The following is a 27,891-nucleotide window of genomic DNA, read 5'->3' on the forward strand; positions in this document are numbered from 1 at the left end:
AAGAGTATATTTGGTCTAAACTGACTACGACAAATCCACGATCATTTCCAATTAGAGTTAGTATTATTTACCCTTGCAAAATTTTAAAACTTAAAAAAACTTTGTCGTGCTTCTCAGTCTAAAATATAAAATAAATAAATAAAAAGACGGAATTGAGATTTCTAAATAGTTGTTGTTACATATTTGCATGTGGAGGTAGCAAACTAGTTCCGATACATTGCAGACTCTTGGAAAACTTTCAATTTTGTGCAAAATCTAAGAAAAATAAGCGACACGATCCGACACTGAATGGATGGTGTATGATATATTGCGCCTAAAGAAGGCACAATTTTTATCCGATTGGGCTAAAATTTTGTACAATGATATCTCTCATGACTTCCAACTGACTGAAATTTAATAAAAATGTTATGTGGTCTGTGCATCGAATTGCTTCTACATACATCGACCTGCTTTTTTTTTACTTATCACTTTTGTTTGAAATGTTGGTGATGGAAATTAACGACAGTATCGATACTATCGATATTTATTTTTAGAAATATCAAAAATTATCGATAGATTACCAGCTCTACCAGTAATTCGTTCTTTCTTCCAAATTAGCTAACGAGGCGTATATACAAATACTGATATTTAAATTGGATAGGCACCAAGACAATTTTTAGAAAACATTTTAAGATCCTAGACGATTTTTCCGGTACCAATTCTGGAACTCGTACCTCATTTTAACACCGCTATTCACAAACCTTAACGCAGCTTTAAAGTTGATTTATTTGACAGCTCTGCAAAAGGAAATCTGGCAAATAAACATACTTTAAGTTTTGGTATTCTAAACTGCTTTTCAGCAGAGTATTCTATTCAGCTGAAAGCAGCTTAAAGGCTGGTACTATATTAGCTTTTAGCGACATTTTTGTGTAGATTTTGAAGCAAAAATATTCGCTGATTTCATTCAGTAGGACATTCCCAATATTATAAATATAACATTTGGTAACTCTACATTTGATGTAATTTTACATACAGGCATCGTCTTTAAGTTGGATGGGTAGCTTATAGAAAAAAAAAAAACAAACTTTTCACACAATGTCTTCAAAGTGCTAACACAAATAGAGCGGTGACAGTTAAATGAAAGAGATTGTCATAAGTGTAAATAGGAGGGGTAGTGGACGAGTGGTGAGAAATGCATCACCAATGACAACAAAAAAACCCCTACCAAAAACAATACTCCCTCGCCAATTGTAGCAACAAGACAGCAAAGGTATGTAGTTGTTGTTTAATGAATTATTTTTTTTTTTGTTTCTTTTTTCATTATTAATTAGTACCGTTAGGCGGCGTAGGTAATTTTGAGGTTTCTCTCTCTTTACCATCGCAAAACCAGAAGCCAAAGGTGTTAGTGAAAGAGCAGTGACTGACGTACGCGTAGAATATGTTTGTTTAAATGTATGTATGTTATTTCAATAGAAGCATTAGACAATAAAGAGTAACATGTATTTTAAGGAAATAATAATTTGTTTTGATTTGTATCTAAAGAAGGCTGGTACTTTGTTCGCTTTTCGTGATCTTTTCCGCCAATTACCCGATCGACCACCTAGCAAAAACCTCGCAGATTTCATTCAGTAGGACGTTCCCTCGTTACCTATGTTAAAATTTTAATAAAACTGTTATTTTATCATTGATATTTGTGTGGTTTTTAAAAAAAGTAATCGTGGAAAAGGTATGTTTTCAATGGTGAAAAACGAACATAGTACCGGCCTTAATGTAAGGATTTGCGTCATATAGAAGAACAGATTTCCACACACAGAGTTAGACACAGGAAAGTTTCACTAGAAAATTGAATCGCTTTATCAAAGTCTAAACAAGTAAAAATATGCTAATTTCGGCCATGCGGATTCTAACATTTCTTTATGTGCAAAAACAAACAAGTGAAAACGTGTTAAGTTCTACCATGCCGAACATTGAGTAGCCACCGACATGGATTATTAATCATCTTATTTTACTATAACTCCACTACCATGTCCTTAGTTTCATCTAAATAGGGGCTGATCAGGATCAAATTTGATTCAGGTCCCGAGAACTCTTTTACAAGTCACATGTCAGCGAAATCAGGTATTTTTAACAAAATTTATGGCATTAAGAACTTAAGTTGGAAGCCATATCTAATAATAGTCTATTTCGGATCGTATGTTTGTCGGATGGCGAAACTCTCTGCTTCAAATTCCATCGAAATCGGGATTTAGTCACGATGTTGGCAGATCGGTCTGTATGGCATAAACATATATTCCGACCTGAATCATATTTAGGTCGGATGTCGGAAGGCTTAAAACAACTCACTATTTCAAATTTCAGCGAAATCGGGTAGTAAATAAAGCTGTTTGGGCGTCCGACCAATTTAGTCGGATATCGGCCTACAGCTATTTACTGCAACTCATTCACACTATATGACAGCTTTACCGATTTAGTTTTGCTTGTTCAAGACCTTAACCTGCGTGCACAATTTTATCTGAGCCAAATTTCAGCTCATTATCTCAATTTTAGAAGTCTGTAGCGTAGATTACAAATGACGTACGGACAGACACATGGACATGCTTAAATTGTCTTAGAATTTAACGACGATTTGTAAGGATAAAAAACATGATAAATTTTGTAAAGATCGTACCGAATTTAGCCTAGAACCTTAAAAAGCCTTAAAAAGTGGCTTGGGCAGAATATTAGCTGTGTTCGGGAACTCAAAAATTTGTGCAAATTTGCACAAATTTTTACAGGAGGTAGCGTGGCAAACAAACAGCAGAAGAGAGCACGAGAGAGAGCAAATTTTGACAGTTCGAAAATAGAGAACCTGCAAATTTCTGCATTGATTTGCACCATTGAACAGATGTTTTTTAAAGGTCAACTGTTTTATGAAAAAACAGCCGTTACATGAAAATACAAAAGCTAACACAAAAATGGATCGAAAAGGCAAAGGTAAGTAAAACATAAAAATATTGTTTATTGGTAATTATTAAATTTGTTTTATTTTTATTTAGCTTTAATGAAGATTTAGGTAGCAGCTAGTGTTCAGGTAAAGAAAACTCGCCAAATGAAGTTGTAATTTTACCTCAAGTCGGGACACATATGTAATATCGGTGCGGCAAGTGATAGCATGTGTAGGGCATGCGGGCATGCGGGGAAAATGATGAGACGTTGAAGCATTTCCTTTGTCATTGACAGGCTTTTGCTAGACAGACACCGGCACTTGAGTGGGCACACAATACCAGACATGAACCAACTTAGGGGAGTGGTTGTTTTCGAACATCTGAAAACAAATTTTCTGCGGTAGTTATAACTTTATAATGCTGGCAACATTTGTATCACTTAAAAAACGGTAAATCAGCCGGTCCTGACAATTTACCTGCTGAACTGTTGCGGTAGGGGGCACACCCCACAAGCGATCACCCACCCCAATAATCAGAGAGGCTTGGGATATAAACGCTCTCCCCTCGGAATGGAAGAAAAGGGATCATGGTCACAATCCCAAAGAAGGGTGATCTCACCCAGTGTAAAAACTGAAGGGGGATTTCATTGTCATATAGACTGATATGCCGATTTAGGGTCTTAAGCCTATAATAGGCGCAATTATTACCCGATTTCGTTAAAATTTGAAATAGTGTATTTATTAGAGCCTCCCGATATTCAACTCAAATATGGTTCGGGTCAGACTATATTTGGATAGAGCTGCATATATACCAATCTACCGATTTAGGGTCTTTAGTCCATAAAAGCAGCATGTATTACCCAATTTCGCTGAATTTGAAACATTCAGTTTTTTACGTCTCCCGTTTCAGATCGAACTATATTTAGATATAGCAGTCATATAGACCCATCTGCCAATTTAGTGTCTTAAGACCATAAAAGCCGCACTTATAATCCGATTTCGCTGAAATTTGAAGTGGTGAGTACTTCTAAGCCTGTCGGGAGGCTTACCCAATTTTTGATTCAGACAGGAATGTATTTCGATATAGCTGCCATATAAACGGATCTGCCGCTTAAGAATCTTAAGCCCATAAAAGCCGCATTTATTTCCCAATTTTGCTGGAATTTGACACAGTGACTTGTATTAAGCCACCCGTCATCCGAGTAGCACATGGTCCAGAGCAGACTATATTTCGTTATAGATGCCACATAGACCGACCTTCCAATTTTGTGGTCAACAAGTCGATCAATGGGAAACAAGTTAACCTCGACGAGTGAACATTTATGTTGTTGCTGGCTTAAACTTATTATTTATGCCTCCTCTACAATTTTACTGCAAGTTCATTTACCCTCTGACCTTTTTTTATTTCTATATTTGCTTGGACACCAAACAGAAATTACAAAAACCCATTTCGTCAAATTAAGATAGCACCAGCAGCCACAACAGCAAATGGCATGCATTTATTATCAGACCAAAGAAAATAAAACAAATGTTTTGACAATAACAACGATTGTAATTAAATTCACTTGGAGTAGAGAGCATTGGAAAGAACAAAAAAAAAAAGGAGGAGAAAGATTACAAATGAAAATTGATAACCGACATCCGCATGTTGCGGCAATCATATTCTTCGAGTACTTGGGTAAACAAAGAAACCAAAGCGAATGAGAAGCTTAATTTGCATGTCCTCCCCGCCCGGAGAAATTATCAACCATGGGACCGGCTCAGGCACAAATAATTATTTCAAGGTTAAGATAATCTACAAACAAACCGTTATAAAATTAGTAAGGCAACGTCCCAAGTCTACCATTTCTCCAAACCGAGACAAAATGAAAGGTATTTGGATACGCAAAAGGAATGGCACATAAAACTTTATGGAGACTCGCCTTCCATAAAGTTTTATGTGCTTCTTCTCCTTAGATTAGGGAGAAGAGGTGTTGTTGTTGTAGCAGTTTATTCTGTTCTGTCTTTCGTCTGCTTGATTCTGTTGAGTGTCAAGACCCAGGAACTCTGCGACCAAGATGGGAAACGTCCATAGGGATCTAGGCCTGAGTCGAGTGGGTCTGGCCGGGCAGTTAAACAGGTGACGTGTATCGTGCGGTCCCTGGTTACAATCGGGAAATACATCTTGCACGTCGGCACCAATCCTTGCTCTGTAAGAGTTGAGCTATCTGCATCTGCCGGAACATAATTGAGCCAGAACTACTCTGGTTTGCCGGGGGAGGTCAATTTCTTCAGGTGCAATGGGAGACGGTCGTCCTCCAAGGACTACATTCACCAGGTAGCCATTTACCGCATCTGCTATCGCGTTTGCATGAATGTTGTCTAGACCTGCTTGATATGCCGATTGATCTAGAGGTTCTTTCTTGTAGCGCTGAACCTTACGCTCTAGATCATGTAGATCTACCTTAAGGCTTCTGGGCGGTGGATATCTATCAACAAGATGATGTGGATATCTATCCACAAGACCATGGTCTTTGCCATAACAGCCCAAAAGGTATTGCTTAGACAGCTGGTAATTATGTCTTCGCACAGGTAGGATCTTTGTCTTCTGATGGAGGTGGTCCACATGAGAACTGAGGAGACAGCTTGTCGCAGTTCGGAGGGCGGCAAATCTGAATATTATTCCACTGCGTGTCACAAAGTTGGCGAGACCACATTGGCGCTGCATAACTTACCACAGACCGGCCAATTGCTTTGTACGTGGTCAACAAGGTTTCTTTGTCTGCACCCCAAGTGCTGCCAGCGAGTGACTTGAGGACCTTGTTTCTACTTTTGACTTTATTGCAAATTGCTGTGGCATGTGGGGAGAATGTGTTAGAGCTGTCAAAGGTGACGCCAAGTATTTTGGGACACTTGAGGGTCGGAATCATTTCTCCATCGACCATCACAGTCAGCTCAGTATTCACCTCACGCGTATTTGTAGTGAACAATGTGGCTGAAGATTTGGTGGCAGATATCTTCAGATTTCTTGCAGCGAAATATGAGGCAAGTTCGTTGAGGAAGACGTTCAACCTTTTGCAGATGTCAACAATGGGCGGGGGGCCTGATACCATGACCGTACAATCGTCCGCATATGACACGATCTCTATGACATCTAGAGGAGGTGAAATGGAGAATAGATAGTGGGGTAAAACAGTGTCGGGATATCACCCCGTCTTGGGGAACTCTCTGTTTCGCTCTACGGTGTTTCGACCTTTTATCCCTGAATTCCACAAATGACTGGCGACCACACAGATAATTCGCTACCCAGTGTTTCAGCCCTAGCTGGAGGGACGTGTTGGCGATGTCCTCAAATAGTTGGACAGCCGTGTCGAATGCCTTCAATAGGTTCAGTACCACGAGGACCGTCCTATCACATGGCCTGGAAAGACACGGCAAATGTGTGCGGTGATGGCACGAAGAGCAGTGATTGTGCTATGCAGTATTCAAAATCTATGCTGATGCTCGGCGAAAGGAAATTCTTCTACGAGGCTCGAGAGGTGTAATGCCTCAAGCGTCTTTGCCACTGGTGTGAAAAGGGAGATCGGTCTGTACGACTCCTCCAAACTTGGGTCCTTTCCAGGCTTCAGTAGCGGGATCACTCTGCCCATTTTCTGGACATCGGGAACTACAATATAAGAGTGTTCAAAGACAGGTTGAGAACAGTAGTAAGGTACTCAACTCCAGGTGAATCCAGATTCTTCAACATCAATGTAGAGATTCCGTCGGGGCCCAACGCCTTAGATGATTTGGCGCCACGGATGACATTCGTTACTTCGCCCACGGTAAATTGTGATGGCTGTTCATCGGCTCGGAGACCACGAATACGGCGAATGGCTCTTCTCCTTGCCCTGTAACTCACGGGATGCACAATAAATTGACGGTTGAACAATCCCAATTCTTCGGATCAGTCACGGTTATTTCGCCAAAAGTGACTGAGGTCCTGTCATCCCGTCTACCGGGGTTCGAGAGTGATTTAACAGTAGACCACAGTTTGCCTACACTGGTGCCTAAGTTGCATTGCTCCAGTCACAAATTACGCTTATGTTCGTTAGCTTCCCAGATTCAGCTCGCTGCGTATATTGCCGTACGGGAGAATACGGGGGGGTTACAAAGTCCGACGACGAGAACGCAGAAGGCGACGACGACGACACTTGTGACCCACTGCTGGCTATGTTCGGCACAGCACCTTGCGACATATCCAGTATAACTATACTCCCGTAGTGAAGTAAAGCCAGAGCAAAAATCGGAAATGTACCCACTCCATGCACCGGTTACACCTCACCGACACCGACCGATGATGGAAGCGGTTTTAACAAACTGAACAGAACCAGGATCCGTGGTTCTTTTTAATCTCGGCACGGACCAGAAACTTGCGGAGAAGGCACCTCGGGATGTGCCTCTCCCGTGACGAAAAAAGACGAACACGTACACTGAGGCGGCAGCCCTTGCCGGTGCGCAGATCCGGCTGCCATAGGATTGTCTTCTTATTACTGATGTAAGGATATTTGTCAGAAATACTAGACATTCCAGGAACTCACACCCATTTGTAATTGATTGGCCAGCGGACCGGACAACGCATTATAGGGAGAATTTTTATTTCGCCCGAAATATTCGTATGTAGAATCGACTTCCGGCTAATGTTTTCCCACCCACTATAACATCCAGAGATTTAAGACCAATGACAATAAACACTACAGGAGCGAGGCGATTTTTATGTCTCAGGCCCCCCTTGAATACGTCGAGCTTTCGTTCCCTGATGAAAAATGACATTTGTCTACCTGAGGTGTCTGCCAAGCCCATTGGCATTCGCCAATTAAGACGCGCCTAAACCTCCTGAGAAACCCATTTGAACACAAAAAGCAACAAAAGAGAGTATAGAACCTCCTTTTGTGGAGTTTTGCAGTTTCTAATAAAACACAGCTCCTAAAATTACCTCGTTGAGTTGATATCCTCTGCAGTCGGGTTTTCGAAACGCGTTCGATTTAGTATCACTCCTGGCTAAGGTCTGCTTCGCCTCCGTAAATTTGCGACTACGACAACAACACCAAGGTGTCGGGTAGCACACGGCACAGCAGGCAGACGGCTGTTCGGTCCCGTTGACTTGTAGGGTTCAAACGAATTAGAGATGTAGCAGCTTGCCAAAAATTTCTATTGCATCTCTTGATGTCCTACGTGACGTATCCTGGCAAGCCGTAATTTCTCGAGGATCACCTCCCATAATTCTCACCATCGCCCGAGTACCCATCATCACACAGGCTGGCACTTTTAGCTCCAATCTGAGTGGTATTCTTTGTAATCACGAGAAGCTTAGCTGGGAGCTAACGGGAGCGTCCACAGGTTGCGGATAGTGGAATGCTCAATACGGAGTTGCTGTAACTGCAGTCGCGGACAATCAGCGGTATCGAGTGGTGAGTCTTGGTGAGAGGTGTGGTGGCACCGGCTCTTGCACAAATACTGAGTGCCTATGCTGCTCGATACAAGGCAAGATATTGACGCATTAAAATAACTAATGGCCATCAATATCCCAATCCCATGGCAGCCGGTTGTACGTACCGGACTGACCCGATGGATTCCTTCATCGGCAAGGGCTGCCGCCTCTGTGTACAGCACTGCTAGAACAACAACAACATGTTTCCGCGGCAATCAGTCGTATACAGTGGAACGAGCTTGCTCACCTATAAGAGCTTGACGACGATAGCCACCTCCACATGCAAATCTGGCTACAACAACAATACAAACAACACCCCATTTCATAACTTTTGAGAGCCGGACGTAGTATATCATTGAGAAGGAGGCCATTAGGTTGGCTTCAGAGAATACACCAATATTCGCTTCAGTGAGCTGCCACCCCTCAGATGTCGTTGCTAGTTGCTGAAAGATTCCGAGACATTATTCATTCGAGACAGTAGCCACTCGCGTTATAGCTGCCGGTCAAATACCCCAAGTGCGTCCCAAGTTTCCGGCGCAGGCAGTGGTATTCGCAGCCGAACAAGTCGGGATTCGTTGCATTGACCTCACAAAACAAAAAATCGAGGGCTAATTCTAGAAATTAACAAAATTGTCAACGAGCATAAGTAATATGTGGCTAGAACACTTAATGCACTGTAACTTAGTTGCCGTTATAGGCAAGCTGTGGTTTACTATTAGGTCACTCTCGTACTCCTAAATAAGGGATGGATGACAGGACCTCAGTCACTTTTGGCGACGTAACTGTGACTGACCCAAAGAGATGCGCAAGGTTGTTCTAGCTGATGGACAGCCGTCACAATTTGCCGTGGACGAGGTTACAAAAGTACTCCGTGGTTAAAAACGTACTCCGTCATTCATCCATCCAGTGCGAATTATGTGAAACCCAGTGGAATAATATTCAGATCTTTCAGAATGCTGCTCGTGCCGTTTCCTCAGTTCTCACGTGCACCACCTCCATCAGGAGACAAAGATACTACCAGCGCGAAGACATAACTACTTGCTATTGTGAGCACCACGTAAACTGGAACATTGAGGTCCGATCTGTGTGGTATTCATTGCTGTCACCGGAAGCTTCCACAGGTTGCGGATAGTGGAATGCTCAAAACGGAGTAGCTGTTACTGCAGTTGGGGACAATCAGCGGTATCGAGTGGAGAGTCTCAGTGAGAGCTGGGGTGGCGCCGGCTTTTGCACACATACTGAGTGCCTATGATGCTCGATATGACAAGACGAGTTATTGGCTCCTGTAAATAACCAATGGCCAGCGGCGATTGGTCCTTTGGACCGGAACGAGTTTGCTTACCAACAGGAGCTTGGCGAAGATCGCCACCTCCACATGAAAATTTGGTTACAACAACAACTTCATGCTATCAAAGCTATACATTCTGGGCTGTTACCGAAGGGTCCAATTATCCTCTTGTGTCCTATGACGCTTCACGCCTGGAATTCTGGCGATACCACCAGAAAAAAATGTTAGCGATGGCTTTTCACTTTTAATGCTGGCAACATTTGTGGGGTAATATGCCATGTAAAAACTTCTCTTCAAAGAGGTTTCGCCCTACAGCACACCGTTCGGACTCGACTTTAAAAAGGTGGCCCTTTATCATTAAGCCTAAAATTTTAATCGGACTGCACTCATTGATATGTGAGAAGTTTGTCCCTGTTCCTTAGTGGAATGTTCACGGGCAAAATTTTGGATAGGCATCCATCCATTGCCTAGAAATCTCTTAATGTGAATGTAAATGATTGATATGATACAATATAAACTTCTAAATCAATCGGTGTATCAATCTGGTCTAGACAACATTCCTGCGGACACGTTAGCAGATGCGGTGAACAGCCAATTGGTGAATGAGGTGCTTAGAGTACGACCGCCGCACATATTGCCTCTTAAGATATCGAATTGCGCCAGAAAACCATAGTATTTGTGACTCAATAGCTTTCCGGCATATGCAGCCGCCTCAACTCCCACAGAACTAGGATTGATGCCAACATGTGGGATGTGTGTCCGCATTGTGTCCAGGCGACATACGTTACCACCAGTTTAAATACCCAACCAAACCTACTCGACTCAGACCTACATCCCTCTGGATCCTATCTGGATATTCAGCAGAACCAAGTGGACGAAAGATACAACACAACATACTGCTACAACAACAACAACCACAGCCTTTGAATACAAGAAGGAATTAACGGCTTATCAAAATCTAAACTTTGTGAAAAAAATTAGTTAAAATTTTAAATTGTATATTTTATGTATATATGTATTCGTTTTGTCCAACAAAAAGTATATTTAACAAATGCTAGAAACAAAAAATGCAAAAACATTAATAATAACAATTAACAAACAAATGTATACTCTAAAGTTCTAAAGCAAGCCTTAGAAATTATACCAATATTTCAAGTAATTATTTCATCTCCACCATATGATAAGTCCCCATAGAAGACCCTATAGCAGATTTTTAAATATTGCTTCCATTGACATACTCCCAATCTCGTTGGCTAACACACATATTCCTCTTAAATTTTTTTTTGCAGTTACCTTCGCAAGCTGAACTGAAAGTAAAAACGTTGTTGAGACACGATATAGTGCATTACTCCATTCCATTTACCTACCCTTATTAAATGGTGGCTTTATATTGTTAAGCCTTCTCCCACAACTGCACCCAATCTCATCTCAGGTGAAAGGTTTCAAACATTTCCTTCGTAATAATAGCTTTTGCCAGAATTCCTCACAAGCTAAACTGAAAAGAAAATCAAAATTAGACATGATACTCGTATAATCCATTTCTCCATTGCATTGACATACCTACCCTTATTGTACTGTGGCCTTTGGAATATGACCTTCTTCCCCAACTGCCCCTAACTTAATATCAGTTCAAAAATATGAAACATTTCCTTCCTAACAGCGGGGTGGCTTCAAATATTGCTCCTATCTACATGATTACTCTCCTAATCTCATGGGCTAACTCACACCATTCTCCTTAAACATTTTCCCTTGGTGACATTTCCCCCAACTGCTCAATTCATTTTCAGGCCCTTTCAAACTAAAAAAAATCTTCCAAATCCGTATTGTCCTCTATATCTCCATCATATTCAAATTCCAAATCTTTGTTGGAATTTTTTATGAATGCTGTAATCTCGGAAATGCCACGCAGTATTTTTACCAAACGATAGTTATACTTTTTTGACGTTTTGCCCAACCATCGGCGAAAGCTCATTTCTTCCAATAAATAGCCCCGATTTTTAATAGTCCTTTGTACATTGTAATCTAATAAATCTAACTCAGATTGCAATTTGCCAGTATTATCCATTCTTTCAGTCCGTTTATCGGTATGGGAAATTCTAAATGTTCCGCCTACATTATTACCACCGGTATTGGGAACATCAAATGTGCCGCCCGTCTCATTACCTTTCTCTGAATGACTATATTCCAATTTCTCTAATGCCTTGTCATATTGATGCGCCTCGTCCCATCTCTTGCGGAAGCTTTCTAAATCCAAAAGCACTTCTATATGTAAAGGCAAATCCATGTTTATATTATTCGTAGTTGAGTGTGATTCCTTTTTTGTTGGATATTTTATTTTCTTTTTTTTTCACAATTTATTTATTTTTTTATTTTTTTCACTTCACTTCACTTCACACACAATTATAAACTGACATTTTTGTAAACAGGCGTTACCATTGGAGACATTTTTGAATGACATATTTCAATTTCAAATTATTCTAAGGTAACTTCATTGGGGAAAAGTAAAATTACATATGTACACTAGGGTGCTGACTTTTTGTCTTTTTTTCTTAGAAACTATTTCCTGTCGCACGCACAGAGCGCTTTGAAATTATATTATTGTGACAAAATTTAATTGTTTTTCTTTTTTTTTCAAATCATACAAATCCAAAACGTAAAAATATCTCCAGGCCCACTACCACGAACTTCACTCCCTATGAAGGAAAACATTGAACTTCCCGCATATATCTGATCAAGCCATCAAGTGCAAATCTAGCAAAACTTCTGAGACAACGAGCTTGAAGAAACAACAGAAACAAGTAAAAAGGCACTAAGTTCAGCCGGGCCGAACTTTGGATACCCACCACCTCGGGTAGAAATGTAAACCTCATTTCGTCACAATCCGGTGAAAATTGGATAACTTAAGTGCCCAAGTTCGGCACGGACATTGAGTGGTCTAATATATATGTCAATATTCAAATTTGTAGAACAAAATATTGGTCTTTTTGGAAGATATATCCAATAATAATCTGAACCGATCTGAACCATATTAAGGTCAGATGTCGTAAGGCTCAGAAACACTCAGTTTCAAATTTCAACGAAAACGAGTAATAAATAAAACTTTTATGGGTTTCAGTCCCCTTGTCGGCAGATCGGCCTATATGGCAGCTATATCTAAATATAGTCCGATCAGAACCGTATTTAGACAGATGTTGGGAGGTCTTAACCTACTCACTGCTTGGAATTTCAGCGAAATCGGGTAATAAATAAAGCTTTTATAGGCTTCAGACCCCTTATCTGCAGATCGGTCTGTATGGCAGCTATACCCAAATAAAGTCCGATCTGAAACATATTTGGGTCGCACTATAACAAATTTCAGAGAAATCGGATAAAAAATAAAGCTTTAATGGCCTTCAGACCCTTTATCGGGAGACCGGTCCTTATGACAGCTATATCTAAATATAGTTTGATCTGAGGAGGCTTAAAACTACCCACTATTCCAAATTTCAACGAAATCGAAAAAAAATTAAGCTTTTATGGCCTTCAGACCCTTTATAGGGAGATCGTTATCGGGAAATATGTCAGGTATATCTAACTAAAGTCTGATCTGAACCATATTTGGGTCATATGTCGGGAGGCTTAAGATAAACCACTGCTTGAAGTTTCAGCGAAATCGGGTAATAAATAAAGCTTTTATGGGTTTCAGACCCTTTATTGAAAGATTGGTCTATATGGCAGCTATATCTAAATATAGTCCGATCTGAATCATAATTGGATCAGTTGTCGGTAGGCCTTAAACTAATCACTGTTTCAAATTTCGGCAAAATCGAATAAAAAATAAAGTTTTTGTGGGCATTAGACCCTTTATCGGAAAATCCATCTATATACAATAGCAGCTATTTCCAAATATGGTCCGATCTGGCCCGTCCAATAACTTAACCAGCGTGCATCAAAAAGTCGTATCTGTGCCAAATTTCAACTCAATATCTCAATGTTTGAAGGCTCTACAGTGATTACAACAGACGGATAGACGGACAGACAATCGGTCATCGTTAAAACGCCTTAAAATTTTACGACGATCCGAAATATACATACTTTGTAGGGTCGGAAATTTCGATGTGTTGCAAACGGAATGACTAAATATACTCTTATCCTACGGTGGTGGGTATAAAAAGATCAATCTCTAATCAACATTGCAAGGAGCAACCAGTGCCGTGAGCGTGCGATCAAAGTTGTAATGTAAGAAATCCTGCCGCAACAAGTACAATCTCCCACTTAGATTCATCCTCTGAGTGGCTATGATGCTCGATATGACAAGGCGAGTTATGAGCGTCTTTAGATCTTTAATCTTCTTTTCGTTTCCTCAGTTTGCTGTAATAACGCAAAAGAACGCAACATTCAATTATTTGTTGCGTCATTAAGCATAAGCACAGCAGCAAAGACTTACCAGCCATGGTGGTAGGTATGCAAAAAGCAAGTAAAAAGGTTCAAAGTTCTACAGGGACGAATCTCATTTATGGCCGAGTCATAATGTAGCGAAACATTATTCTTCGACCAAATATATCTTCTCTCTATCCATAAATTCTTCTTGGGTAGTGTTTCATTTAAGTTGACGTTGACATAAGCTAGCATTTTTCCAATAAGAACCAAATTACTAATTATTTCCCACTTCATACTGCAGCTTTTTATTGCATAAATAGGTCAAATGGTAAATCTTTAAAACGATATAGGTATGTAGCAACTATCAATACTCACAATCTAAATGTTTCTTCTTGGGACCAATGCACTCCTCCGTTGTGGCCTTGCATACCGATTTGGCCAGACCTTGACCGGCCAAACTGTGCCTGGCAGCCAATAGTCTGTCGTTGATTGTTTGCCCAGCCATGGACATGGTGACGAGTTTGTTTTATGATAACTTGGTTCCACACAGGTAAGTAACAAATCAAAATTTTTCTCTTTTTTGGTTGGCCTCGTTTGGGTAATCCGAGTTTTGTGTTTCTTTAAATACCGAAATGCTTATTGAACGAACGCGCGAGAGAGGCTGATGCTGAGTTGATGAGATTTGTGACTTCAGATGTCGTTGTTATTCTTGTTAGTACTAATATGTAGTTGTAATTAAAGTACCTGCTTCGATTACACTAAATAAACTGCTGCAATTAAATAAAAAATAAATGATTCTTTTTCTTCAAAAACACGCACTTAGCACGCACACACTCCATCCAGCAGCCAAAGACACTGACAATTTAATAGGAATTCTATAAAGCAGTTACGAAGAAAAGGAAACTTTGCAACATTAGAGATAAAACAACAATTAAATGACCCACAAAATGAAATTTGTAGCTTTAATTGGTTCTTCTAATCTTTCCAGCACATACGCCCCCTAAAATGTGTGTCAACAGAAGAAGAGACACCCCCCAAAAAAAATTGTTTGGATCAAGTGCCAAGTTATTATGAACATTTTTTTTTAATTTCCTTAGGCTGTGGGTATTTAAAACACACAATTTTTTCAACATTTTCAATTATTGATTTTTTCCCATATGTATTTCCATCGTTTTGACAAACAATAATAATTACTATAAGACACACATCAAAATATGGCACAATAGAGAAAAGAACTCTTGGAGTGAGGCCAGTAGGCAGTAGGGTGGTCAAGTAGGAGAGAAGAACATCAGCAGTATAGCAATTGGGCAGAGAGTGAGAGCAAGCCCCAACAACTGCTGCTACTGCTCCTATTGTATTTGACAGTCGAACTGTCAATTTGTTCTTTTGGTTGTTGGCATTTGTGTTGTTGTCGCTGCTCTTCTCATTCATTACACACTTTTTTCACTTCTGCTTCTTCTTTTCAAGAACACTATTTCTTCTTCTCGCATTGTCGTATTGGATTCAACATTTTTTTTCTTTGGTATCCACTTGTATGTATTTTTTTTTTTTTTGGTTGTTACTTCTGCTGCTGATGCCTGCGGCGACCCAAGTCTCTGCCCCTAGAATAGAGTAGAGTAGTGATGGGTTCTCAATAATACGTGGCTCTATTCGGATAAAAATTGGCATAAAGACCGCAGCAGCAGCAACAACAACAATTTGCACTAAAGCACCAATAATTCCAGAAATCGTTATGTATTTTACCGTTGCTTAAATAAATGAATGCTTAGAAATTAACGTAATTCATGCTATCACTTGCGCATATGCAAGGTAAAAATTACACACACACGCACCAAACATCTATTCGATTAATTTTTTTTTTTCACTTTATTAATGTTTTGCCCTTGATCCCGGCTGATTGCTCCTTTTACTTCTCTGTATGTTGCGTTAATTGAATTCAAGCAAATTATTTGCCTTTTAACATTTATGTGTATATAAATTTTATTTTACTCAATTTTTTCCTTCTCGAATCACTTTAACACTGTTATATATTTCTTCACCGTCTTCTTGGCAACTTCTTTTCTCGATTTTCTTGTAATGAATGTAGAGTAATCATTACTCTGATAGCTGGGTAGTCTGATTAGAGTTCTGCACTAACCTATTTTCAGTGGCAGCATTGCATTGCAATAAATTATCAGCTGTTTTGATGGAGCTAATGGGGGGTTTATACTTAAGAACGGTACAAAACTCTAAACCATGTTTACACCAGAGCCCGAATCCACCTGATTTGAGATGATCTCCTAAACCTGTTTACACTAGGATTCAAGTGATTTTGATTTGTCAACAGGGATGTTTTTGACAGCGTTTCTATTGTGATCTGTATTTTTATTGCGTTCAGCATGTATATTGAGGTTAACAATTAAATTGGTGAAAAGATTTTTTAAATTTGACTACGAAATTTTATAATTTCAATAAGAAAATGTCAGATTTTGGAAAAGAGTGCTGCCCAAACCCAAGAGATATTCATTTACAGGTAGTGGCAGTTGCCCAACAACAAAATATTGGGTGCACTAACTGTCAAATCAGTGATTAGTGCAACTCTGATTTTGTGTGTGGTATGGTTCTTAACTATAATACACACACTAAACCAAAACTCGTTGACAGACAGTGCACTATGCGAGAAAAAAATTTACTCAGCTGTTTACAGTACACTACCCGGTAATTGATTTCATTGTTGTTGGGCAAGTAAGCCAACCATGTTAATTCAAACATGAATGCAATGCTGCCACTGAAATAGGTTAGTGCAGAACTCTAATAAGACTACCCAGATACCAGAGTAATGATTACTCTCATTCATTATAAGAAACCCGTGAAAAAAAGTGGCCAAGAAGGCCGAGAAGAAATATATAAAGTGATTCGAGAAGGAAAAAATTGAGTAAAATAAAATTTATATACATATATATATAATAATTTTTAAAATTCAAATAATTTCCTTGAATTCTATTAATGCAACATACGGAGAAGTAACAAGAGCTTTTAGCCGGATTCAAATTAATCGAATAGATGTTTGGTGCGTGTGTGTGCAATTTTTACCTTGCATATGCGCAAGTGATAGGATGAATTATGAATTTAAGCAACGGTAAAATACATAACGATTTCTGGAATTTTTGGTGCTTTAGTGTAAATGTTTCTGGCTGTTGCGGTCTTTATCCAATTTTTATCCGAATAGGGCTACGTCTTATTGAGAACCAATCAATTCTAGGGGCAGAGACTTGGGTCGCCGCAGGCATCAGCAGCAGAAGTAACAACCAAAAAATACAGGTGGATACCAAATAAAAAAAAATGTTGAACCAATACGACAATGCGAGAAGAAGAAATAGTGTTCTTGAATAGAAGAAGCAGAAGTAAAAAAGTGTGTAATGAATGAGAAGAGCAGCGACAACAACAAAAATGACAACAACCGCAAGAACAAATTGACAGTTCGACTGTCAAATATAGTAGCAGTAGCAGCAGTTGTTGGGGCTTGATCTCACTCTCTCCCAAATTGCTATACTGCTGATGCTCTTCTCTGCAACTTGAACACCCTATTGCCTACTGGCCTCACTCCAAGAGTTATTTTCTCTATTGTGAGATATTTTGATGTGTCTTATAGTAAAAATTCAATAATTAAGGCAAATTCAAAAATGATTATAATAACTTGGCACTAGATTTATTCATTCATTTTGTGGGTCATTTAATTGTTGTTTTATCTCTAATGTTGCAACGTTTTTTTCCTTCGTAACTGCTTTATAGAGTGTTTTTGAAGAAAAAAAATCTTTTTCTTATTTAATTGCAGCAGTTTATTTAGTGTAGTCGAAGCAGAAACTTAAATTCCAATTACTTATTAGTACTAACAACAATAAACAGCGACATCTGAAGTCACAAATTGCATCAACTCAGCATCAGCCTCTCTCGCGCGTTCGTTCAATAAGCATTTCGGTATTTAAAGAAACACAAAACTAGCCTTTCCCAAACGAGGCCAACCAAAAAAGGGAAAAATTTTGATTTGTTACTTACCTGTGTGGAACCAAGTTATCATAAAACAAACTCGTCACCATGTCCATGGCTGGGCAAACAATCAACGACAGACTGTTGGCTGCCAGGCACAGTTTGTCCGGTCAAGGTCTGGCCAAATCGGTATGCAAGGCCACAACGGAGGATTGGTCCCAAGAAGAAACATTTAGATTGTGAGTATTGATATGTGATACATACCTATTTCGTTTTAAAGATTTACCATTTGACCTATTTATGCAATAAAAATCTGCATTATTAAGTGGGAAATATTTAGTTATTTGGTGAATCCTGGTTCTTATTGGAAGAATGCTAGATTAGGTCAACGTCATCCTAAATGAAACACTACCCAAGAAGAATATATGGATAGAGAGAAGAGATATTTGGTCGTAGAATTATGTTTCGCTACATTATGACTCGTCCCTGTAGAACTTTGAATCTATTTACTTGCTTCTTGCATACCTACCACCATGGCTGGTGGGTCTTTGCTAATGTGCTAATGCTAAATGACGACTAAAGGTTCATAATTGAATGTTGCGTTCTTTTGCGTTATTACAGCAAACTGAGGAAACGAAAAGAAGATCTCGCCTTTTCATATTGAGCATCATAGCCACTCAGAGGATGAATCTTAGTGGGAGGTTGTCCTTGTTGCGGCAGGAATATTTACATTACAACTATGCTCGCACGCTCACGGCACTGGTTGCTCCGATCAATGTTGATTGGAGATTGATCTTTTTATACCCACCACCGTAGGAAAGGGGGTATATTCATTTAGTCATTCCGTTTGCAACACATCGAAATATCAATTTCCGACCCTACAAATTATATATATTTCGGATCGCCGTAAAATTTTAAGACGATTTAACCGATGTCCGTGTGTCTGTCCATCCGTCTGTTGTAATCACCTTAAAAAATTGAGATATTGAGCTTAAATTTGGCACAGATATGTCTTTTTGATGCACGTTGGTTAAGTTCTTGAACGGGCCAAATCGGACCATATTTGGATATAGCTGCTATATAGACCGATTTTCCGATAAAGGGTCTAATGCCCACAAAAACTTCATTTTTTATCCGATTTTGCTGAAATTTGAAACAGTGAGTAGTTTAATGCTTCCCGACAACTGACCCAGATCGGACTATATTTAGGTATTGCTGCCATATAGACCGGTCTCCCCATAAAGGGCCTGTAGCCCATAAAAGCTTTATGTATTACCCGATTTCGCTAATATTTCAAACAGTGGGTTATTTTAAGTCTCCCGACTACCGACGTAAATATGGTTCAGATCGGACTATATTTAGATATGGCTGTCATATAGACCGATCTCCGGATAAAGGGTCTGTAGGCCATTAAAGCTTTATTTATTACCCGATATCGCTGAAATTTAAAACATTGGGTCATCTTAAACTTTGCCTCATCTGACTCAAATATGGTTCAGATCAGACTATATTTAGATATAGCTGCCATATAGATCGATCTCCCGATAAAGGGTCTGAAGCCCATAAAAACTTTATTTTTTATCCGATTTCGCTGAAATTTGGAATATAAAGCTTTTATGGGTCTGAAGCACATAAAAACTTTATTTTTTAAAAGATTTCGCTAAAATTTGACGATATAATGCGATAACAGATAACTAGAATAGATTGAAACGCAGCATCTGTCTCTCTCCCTCTCACTGTCTCTCTTTTGTAAAACTGACTCTCGTTTTCTTTTATTTGTTTTATTCGCAGATTGTTATTAAGGAAATCTATCGACACAATCGAAACTATCTCATGACCCAGAAGCAACAAATAAATTGGTGGACCAATTATTTTTATTGTATTTTGCGCCGTAAAAAAATGTTGGGAAAGAACAAAAGCCCCTAAGTGAATAGTGTCACAGCAAGATACATGTGATAGAGCTATCAATGCAAGAGAAAAATAATTTATAAATTTAATCGATCATCCAGCAAGTCAAACTCCATCACCGCTCCAGTCATCGTGGGAGGCGCAGAAAACTTGCACGCTCAATCCGACGTGCCCATGTAAAACCCTATGCGTACGGTTATTTCACATTTAACTTTGGACAGACTCCCGATAGACCTCTTTATGTTTTCAGTACCCTATATTTGTAGAAAAGAGAAAGTTTTGATATAAGTGGTAAGGCAGGACAATTGTGTACTTGTTTTATATTAAGTTACTTTTCAGAATTCTATAGGAAAGTGCCCGAGGCGCCTAGGATGAGCTCATTGTAGGCAGCTTTGGTGGGTTTTTTGAGAGAGGGTTATTGCCCAAATAACTACGGCTGGTGCCTCCACCTGTCGATCCTAAGTATTATTCGTATTATTTTTATTCTAGAAATAATTTCGCTGTCTTTGGAATCCTCCACTTCTTTATCCGATTCATATTCTGATTCAAAAGTAATATTTTCCTAATTTTCTATAATTTTGCCTGGTTTTAAACAATTTGATAGCCATAGTCGTATATTGTCTATTCTACAACTATCTTTGGAATCCTAGAATATATCTCCAAGCAAAGCTATCAAGAATTCACTTCCAAAAGTCTTCACTGCGTTCAAATGTGCCATGGGATCATTCTTCAATTCACAAAGTACTAATTCTTCTCTTTTTCTGTTAATATTGCTCACATGACAATCAATAAAATTTTAAAAATTTTTATTTGAACCATCATTTTACCCTGCTGATTCCCATTTGGATCCCGATTCCAAGGCACTATGTATCATTGTACGTATGCCTCGAATAAGTGTTCCGATGTCGCACAATTGTCTTCCTTTTAATTCAGTCAATGGGTCTATTTCTTCCATTAAATTTTCTTCCCTCACTTCATTCTCGAAATCTGTTATTGTTCCGATGTTGCACAATTGTCTTCCTATTCCTTCTAACTCAGTCAACGGGTCTATTTCTTCTACTAAATTTTCTTCCCTCACTTCATTCTCGAATTCTCTTATCAAATTATAAGTCATTCTTAGGCACCGCGAATTAATTTTTGTTTTCTAAACTCCTAATCTCTGCATATATTAATTAATCTCAGGTCAAAAATATGAAACATTTCCTTCCTAATAGCGGGGTGGTTTCAAATATTGCTCCTATCTACATGATTATCCTCCTAATCTCCTTGGCTAACACACCATTCTCTATAAACATTTTCCCTTTGTGGCTTAAAGAATATGACCTTTTTCGCAAACTGCTCAAGTAAATTTCAGGTCCTAATCCGCATTGTCCTCTAAATCTCCATCATATTCAAATTCCAATTAAATGTTGGATTTTTTTTTTTTTTTTTGAATGCTGTTATCTCGGAAATACCACGCAGTATTTTTGCCAATCGTAAGTTATACTTTTTTTGTGTGTTTGCCCAACCATCTCCGAAAACTCAGTTCTTACAATAAATAGCCGCGATTTCTAAAATTACGGGTTGCATTGTAATCCACTAAATCAAAATCAGTTTGCAATTTGCCAGTATTATCCATTCTTGTAGTGCGTTCACCAGTATGGGGAATTCTAAATGTTCCTCCTACATCATTTCCACCGGTATTGGCAACTTTAAATGTGCCGTCTGCCTCATAACCTTTCTCTGAATTCCAACTATATTCCAATTCCTCTAAGGTATTATCGTATTGATGCGCCTCATCTCATCTCTTACGGAAGCGTTATAAATACAGAAGCACTTCTAAATCTACAGGAGCATCCATGTACCTTATTTTCTTAATTGTGTTCAATTCTTTTTCTGGATTATTTTGTTCCCTTGTGTGTTCGAATTCCTCTAAGGCATTATCGTATTGATGCGCCTCGTCCTATCTCTTGCGGAAGCTTCTTATATCTAGAAGCACTTCTAAATCTGCAATCGAATCCATGTTCATATTTTTCGTAGTTGTGTGTAATTCTTTTAGTTGTTTATTTTGTTTCTTTTTATATTCCAATTCCTCTAAGGAATTATCGTATTGATGCGTCCCGTCCCAACTCTTACGGAAGGTTTCTAAATCCAGAAGGACTTCTAAATCTACAGGAGAATTCATGTACATCCTTCATGCACTTTCTCCCCAGATTCATCATTGCATTTCACTTCCTCGTCTGTAGATTGCCTTCTTCCCCAACTACCCCTAATTTAATCTCAGACCAAAAATATGAAACATTTTCTTCCTAATAGCGTGGTGGTTTCAAATATTGCTCCTATCTACATGATTATCCTCCTAACCTCCTTGGCTAACACACACCATTCTCTTTAAACATTTTCCCTTGGTGACTTAAGAATATGACTTTTTTCGCAAACTGCTCAATTAAATTTCAGGTCCTTTCAATTCAATTTCAGGTCTTTTCAAACTAAAAAAACATTCCTTATCCGCATTGTCTTCTAAATCTCCATCATATTCAAATTCCAAATGTATGTTGGATTTTTTTTTTTTGAATGCTGTTATCTCGGAAATGCCACGCAGTATTTTTACCAAACGTAAGTTATACTTTTTTGTGTGTTTGCCCAACCATCTCCGAAAACTCAGTTCTTACAATAAATAGGCGCGATTTCTAAAATTACGGGGTGCATTATAATCCACTAAATCAAAGTCAGATTGCAATTTGCCAGTATTATCCATTCTTGTAGTGCGTTCACCGGTATGGGGAATTCTAAATGTTCTCCCTACATCATTACCACCGGTATTGGGAACTTTAAATGTGCCGCCTGCCTCATTACCTTTCTCTGAATTCCAATTCCTCTAAGGCATTATCGTATTAATGCGTCTCGTCCCATCTCTTACGGAAGCTTTCTAAATCCAGAAGCACTTCTAAATGTACAGGAGCATCCATGTACCTTATTTTCTTAATTGTGTTCAATTCTTTTTCTGGATTATTTTGTTTCCTTCTGTATTCGAATTCCTCTAAGGCACTATCATATTGATGCGACTCATCCTATCTCTTGCGAAAGCTTCTTAAATCCAGAAGCACTTCTAAATCTACAGGCGAATCCATTTTCATACTTTTCGTTCTTGTGTGTAATTCGTTTAGTTGTTTATTTTGTTTCTTTCTATATTCCAATTCCTCTAAGCCATTATCGTTTGATGCGTCTCGTCCCATCTCTTACGGAAGATTTCTAAATCCAGAAGGACTTCAAAATCTACGGGAGAATTCATGTAATCCACTAAATCAAATTCAGACTGCAATTTGCCAGTATTATCTATTCTTTTAGTACGTTCATCGGTATAGGGAATTCTTAATGTTCCGCCGACATCATTACCACCGGTATTGGGAAATTTAAATTTGCCGCCCGCCTGATTACCTTATTCTGAATTCCAATTCCTCTGAGGCTATATCGTATTGATGTGCCTCGTCCCATCTCTTACGGAAGCTTTCTAAATCCAGAATCACTTCTAAACCTACAGGAGAATCCATGTACAATATTTTTGTTTCTTTTTATATTGCAATTCCTCTAAGGCATTATCGTATTGATGCGTCTCGTCCCATCTCTTACGGAAGCTTTCTAAATCCAGAAGGACTTCTTAATCTACAGGAGAATATATGTACACTATTTTCATAATTGTATGCAATTATTTTTGTGTTTTATTTTGTTTCTTTTTATATTCCAATTCTTCTACGGCATAATCGTATTGATGCGTCTCGTCCCATCTCTTACAGAAGCTTTCTAAATCCAGAAGCACTTCTAAATCTACAGGAGCATCCATGTACCTTATTTTCTTAATTGTGTTCAATCCTTTTTCTGGATTATTTTGTTTCCTTCTGTATTCGAATTCCTCTAAGGCACTATCATATTGATGCGACTCATCCTATCTCTTGCCAAAGCTTCTTAAATCCAGAAGCACTTCTAAATCTACAGGCGAATCCATTTTCATACTTTTCGTTCTTGTGTGTAATTCTTTTAGTTGTTTATTTTGTTTCTTTCTATATTCCAATTCCTCTGAGGCATTATCGTTTGATGCGTCTCGTCCCATCTCTTACGGAAGATTTCTAAATCTAGAAGGACTTCAAAATCTACGGGAGAATTCATGTAATCCACTAAATCAAATTCAGACTGCAATTTGCCAGTATTATCTATTCTTTTAGTACGTTCATCGGTATAGGGAATTCTTAATGTTCCGCCGACATCATTACCACCGGTATTGGGAAATTTAAATTTGCCGCCCGCCTGATTACCTTATTCTGAATTCCAAGTCCTCTGAGGCTATATCGTATTGATGTGCCTCGTCCCATCTCTTACGGAAGCTTTCTAAATCCAGAAGCACTTCTAAACCTACAGGAGAATCCATGTACAATATTTTTGTTTCTTTTTATATTGCAATTCCTCTAGGGCATTATCGTATTGATGCGTCTCGTCCCATCTCTTACGGAAGCTTTCTAAATCCAGAAGGACTTCTTTATCTACAGGAGAATCCATGTACATTATTTTCATAATTGTGTGCAATTATTTTTGTGTTTTATTTTGTTTCTTGTTATATACCAATTCTTCTACGGCATTATCGTATTGATGCGTCTCGTCCCATCTCTTACGGAAGCTTTCTAAATCCAGAAGGACTTCTAAATCTACAGGATGTACATGGAACATTGTTTTCGTAATTGCGTGCAATTCTTTTTGTTGTTTATATTTCCTTTAGTTGCTTTTTGTCTACTTTACATACACTCACAAATTGACAATATTGTAAAAATGCGTTACCTTGGAAACATTTTTGAATCACATTCTAAGGTAATTTCATTGAGGAAAAATAAAGCTACATATGTATGTACGTACTTCTGGAAAATCAATATACATATCTTACAAGATTGTAAATTAATCTCCTTTTCGTTTCATCGATTTGCTGTGATAACGCAACGGAACTTTGACTATTCCACTACCAAAAGACATTCAATTATGTCGTGTACATTAATGACAGTATTCACAAGTCCATTAGTTGCACAAAATATAATTCATTAAAAATAGACTAAAGTTTTGTTTATCTCTCTTTTTTTCACTTTGTTGGGTTCACCAGGCTATTTTAATTGATTCGGTAAGCAACTTCGCTCGGATTACCATGTGTCTTTTTTTTCCTCCCACAATCCACACGTCCTGCCAGCTCCAATTTTCGAATCCAAGAGAAAGGAAAAAGCCCAGGAAATTATCCATTTCCCAAAAATTTTCCGTCATGGCCCTTTTTCCTTTCACTTTGCTGCTCATTGTCCATATTTGTCCCCAAGCGACCAGTAATGAACAAAGGCACCGTAACGCCCAGCTGTTTCTGCCAATGGAATAAACATCGTGTCAATCACAATAATACGGTTAATGGTCCTACTCAAGTTTTGTTATTGCGCACACAATAATTATGATCCAATAGCTTTCCTTTAGCATTTGCACATTACCACAAGCAACATGTAAAAAGGTACAAAGTTCGACAAGGACGAACCTCATTTGTGGCCGAGTCATTATATAGCGATACATGATTCTTCGACCAAATATGTTCTGTTCTATGTGTAACATTTCATTTGAAATGATGATGATAGTCTTGCATTTTTTCAATAAGAATCAAAGAAATCATTACTTCCGATTGGACTGCATAAAATATGAAAAAAATTTGTGTACCTTGTGGGTTTCCAACGGTGGGCAGAGTCCTATAGAGTTTTCTATCCTATTGTGAATGGTTTCGGTTCAGGCGAATAATCCAGTTTTCGCATATGTTGAGTTGTTGAACTGGGTAGAAAGAGGGAAAGTCTTCAAGGAAGAAGAAGGTCAAAGACCTTCCATGACAGGACATTTTTGAAAAATGGCCAACTTCCTTACCGGTTCTCAGTTCAAATGTGGTTTTCCGCGATAAGGGCGTACCTTTAGGAGAAACTTTTATAATCGAAATATAACAGTTTGTCACGATTCGACGTTCAAAGCACAAAGTGTCAAGGCGCGAAGTTTGGAATGTTCTGTTTTTTATCACTCGTGGGCTCAATTGGCGACATCGCTTCGTCCCACGTTTGTTACTGAACGGAAAAAAGTTAATGGAACCTCTACACCAATCGGTGGGAATGAGCGCCAGAGCCTTCTTGATCTGAGTACCGCGAAAGCTTCCTCAAGTGGTGATTCCATCGGGTGCTGATGTCTCGAGGCGGTCAGGTTGTGACTTGTCATAGACCCCTGCAGCGTCCCCCCTGTGCCCCAGAGATACTATGATATTAGGATGTACATCATAGTAAGAGGGAAAGGCGACCGAGGAATATGAGCTGCCAGAACACAATTAAAACGGATGGAATCGCAATGTCAGGGAAGGAGACACAAGGTAAATTCACCACGGTAAATAAGCCGAAACCCTGTATCCGGTGGCGTCGGATAGGACACATTTTTTGTTTTGCACAGACCCGGCTGGTGGTTTATTTTCTTTTTTATGTTTTCACAATTATACTTTATTTTATTTCTACATTTGTCGGTGCTGCTGCGGTCGTCCTATTGACGAAATTAAGTTCATTACTTTTTCTTTGGCCTTTGATTATCCATTTCATTCATCACTAGTTGATATGCTCCAGCCAGGCCCTAGCTACGTTCGCGCATGTCAGAAATATAGGGAGGTCCAGATGCGACCATATAAGCTATAGCGTGGTATATTTTAGCGTGTCTTACATGTCTTCCCCAATGAAATGCAGGCCGTAGAGTTGAGTTTAGTGAAATAAATGTTTCCTAGAAGGTGGGCCAATTGAGCCAAATGTCAGTTCATGCCTTAGGGATGCCCGTGCATGAAAGATGGATTATGGCCCCTTTTACACTGCAAGACTGATATGAGGAAGAAATCTTGGATGTGGTCAGGTCGATTTGGGCCAAGTACAATGGAAGAAAGGAAAGAAACCATGATGGGGAATTTATAAGAACTGGCAAGTTTCCCTGCCTCTTTTATCTGTAAATTGGAGCTGGCTCGACGTGTAAGTCGCGCGAGGAAAAATATATCGTGATTCGGAGGCGTTTTAAAACGAGGAGCCTTTTGTCGCAATCAAAACAAACTCATGACCCAGAAGAAACAAAATAATTAGTGAATAATTTATTTTTATTTAATTTTATGCCATCAATAAATGGTGTGAAAGAACATAAGCCCCTGTGTGAATAGTGTCACTGGTGAAGCAAGACACTATATTTATAAAAAAGGAAAAGTTTTGATATAAGTGGTTAGGCAGGACAATTGTGCATTTCTTTTATATTAAGTTACCTTTCAGATTTCTTTAGGAAAGGTGCCCGAGGCGCCTAGGATGAGCTCATTGTAGGTAGCTTTGGTGGGTTTTTGAAATAGGGGTTTTACCCAAATTACGTAAGCAATTTTTGTGCTGCCTCAGGGAAACCAGTTAAACCTTTTTCTAGTACGTTTTGCTCTTTTTGATTAAATAATATTTCATTTTATATTGTCTTTGGTGTATGAATATTATTTGAATTTCCTTTTTATTGGCTTGCGTCAATTTCTGCTGCATTAATAGTTAATATTAAAGTCTTTATAACGTTTTTGAGAAAACTTACAATGTCTTTGTCTTAGGCCATTTCGATAGTTGGCGGTGTACAGATGTAGAAGGTAAGTAAAGCTACCAGTGTTGGGATACCTAGGGCATGGGAAATAGGTATCGTGGTGAAACGCAGTTGTCAAGTTGTTCATGGGCAAAATTGCAGTTGCAATAAAAAATATTAGACGGACACTGTTTTGAGGATGAATTATATTTCGATGCTCAAAAATGTACCCAAAGTGACGTAGGGGATTTACTTTATTGCACTTGAAATTGTCATGCCGTTGAAACTGTCGCACGAGTGTACGAGCTTGAAGCAAATTTCTGTTTAATTGTCGTGGCCGAAACAAAAATTGAGTAGTTTTTTAACTTATGTTAGAAAAAGTACGTCTTATGCATAGTGTGATTATTTATAGGCCTGATGGCTTCG

The 27,891-nt window shown here is 38.8% G+C and overlaps 1 protein-coding gene and 1 long non-coding RNA gene across 24 annotated transcripts in view; one reads left to right on the forward strand and one right to left on the reverse strand.

The window, feature by feature from the left end:
• The window catches only part of LOC106088147 (phosphatidylinositol-binding clathrin assembly protein LAP), an 82,967-nt gene extending 66,882 nt beyond the window's left edge, over nucleotides 1-16,085 (reverse strand). For 17 of the 23 annotated variants that reach the window (XM_059363160.1, XM_013253501.2, XM_013253512.2 and 14 more), the window contains exons 1-2: nucleotides 15,742-15,926; nucleotides 14,374-14,768 (exon numbers count right to left, since the gene is read on the reverse strand). In XM_059363160.1, coding sequence (XP_059219143.1) covers nucleotides 14,374-14,509 — 136 coding nt within the window. In that variant the 5' untranslated portion in view covers nucleotides 14,510-14,768; nucleotides 15,742-15,926. The other 6 variants (XM_013253497.2, XM_059363156.1, XM_013253495.2 and 3 more) reach the window with 6 other exon arrangements.
• A 797-nt stretch (nucleotides 16,086-16,882) lies between these two features.
• Nucleotides 16,883-27,475, forward strand: LOC106088155 (uncharacterized). Its single transcript, XR_001221393.2, has 3 exons — nucleotides 16,883-17,047; nucleotides 17,813-18,203; nucleotides 19,756-27,475. It is a non-coding gene; the product is annotated as an uncharacterized LOC106088155 (long non-coding RNA).
• The last annotated feature ends 416 nt before the right edge of the window (nucleotides 27,476-27,891 follow it).

The sequence above is a fragment of the Stomoxys calcitrans genome, chromosome 2 (assembly GCF_963082655.1).
Source record: "Stomoxys calcitrans chromosome 2, idStoCalc2.1, whole genome shotgun sequence".
NCBI lineage: Eukaryota > Metazoa > Arthropoda > Insecta > Diptera > Muscidae > Stomoxys > Stomoxys calcitrans.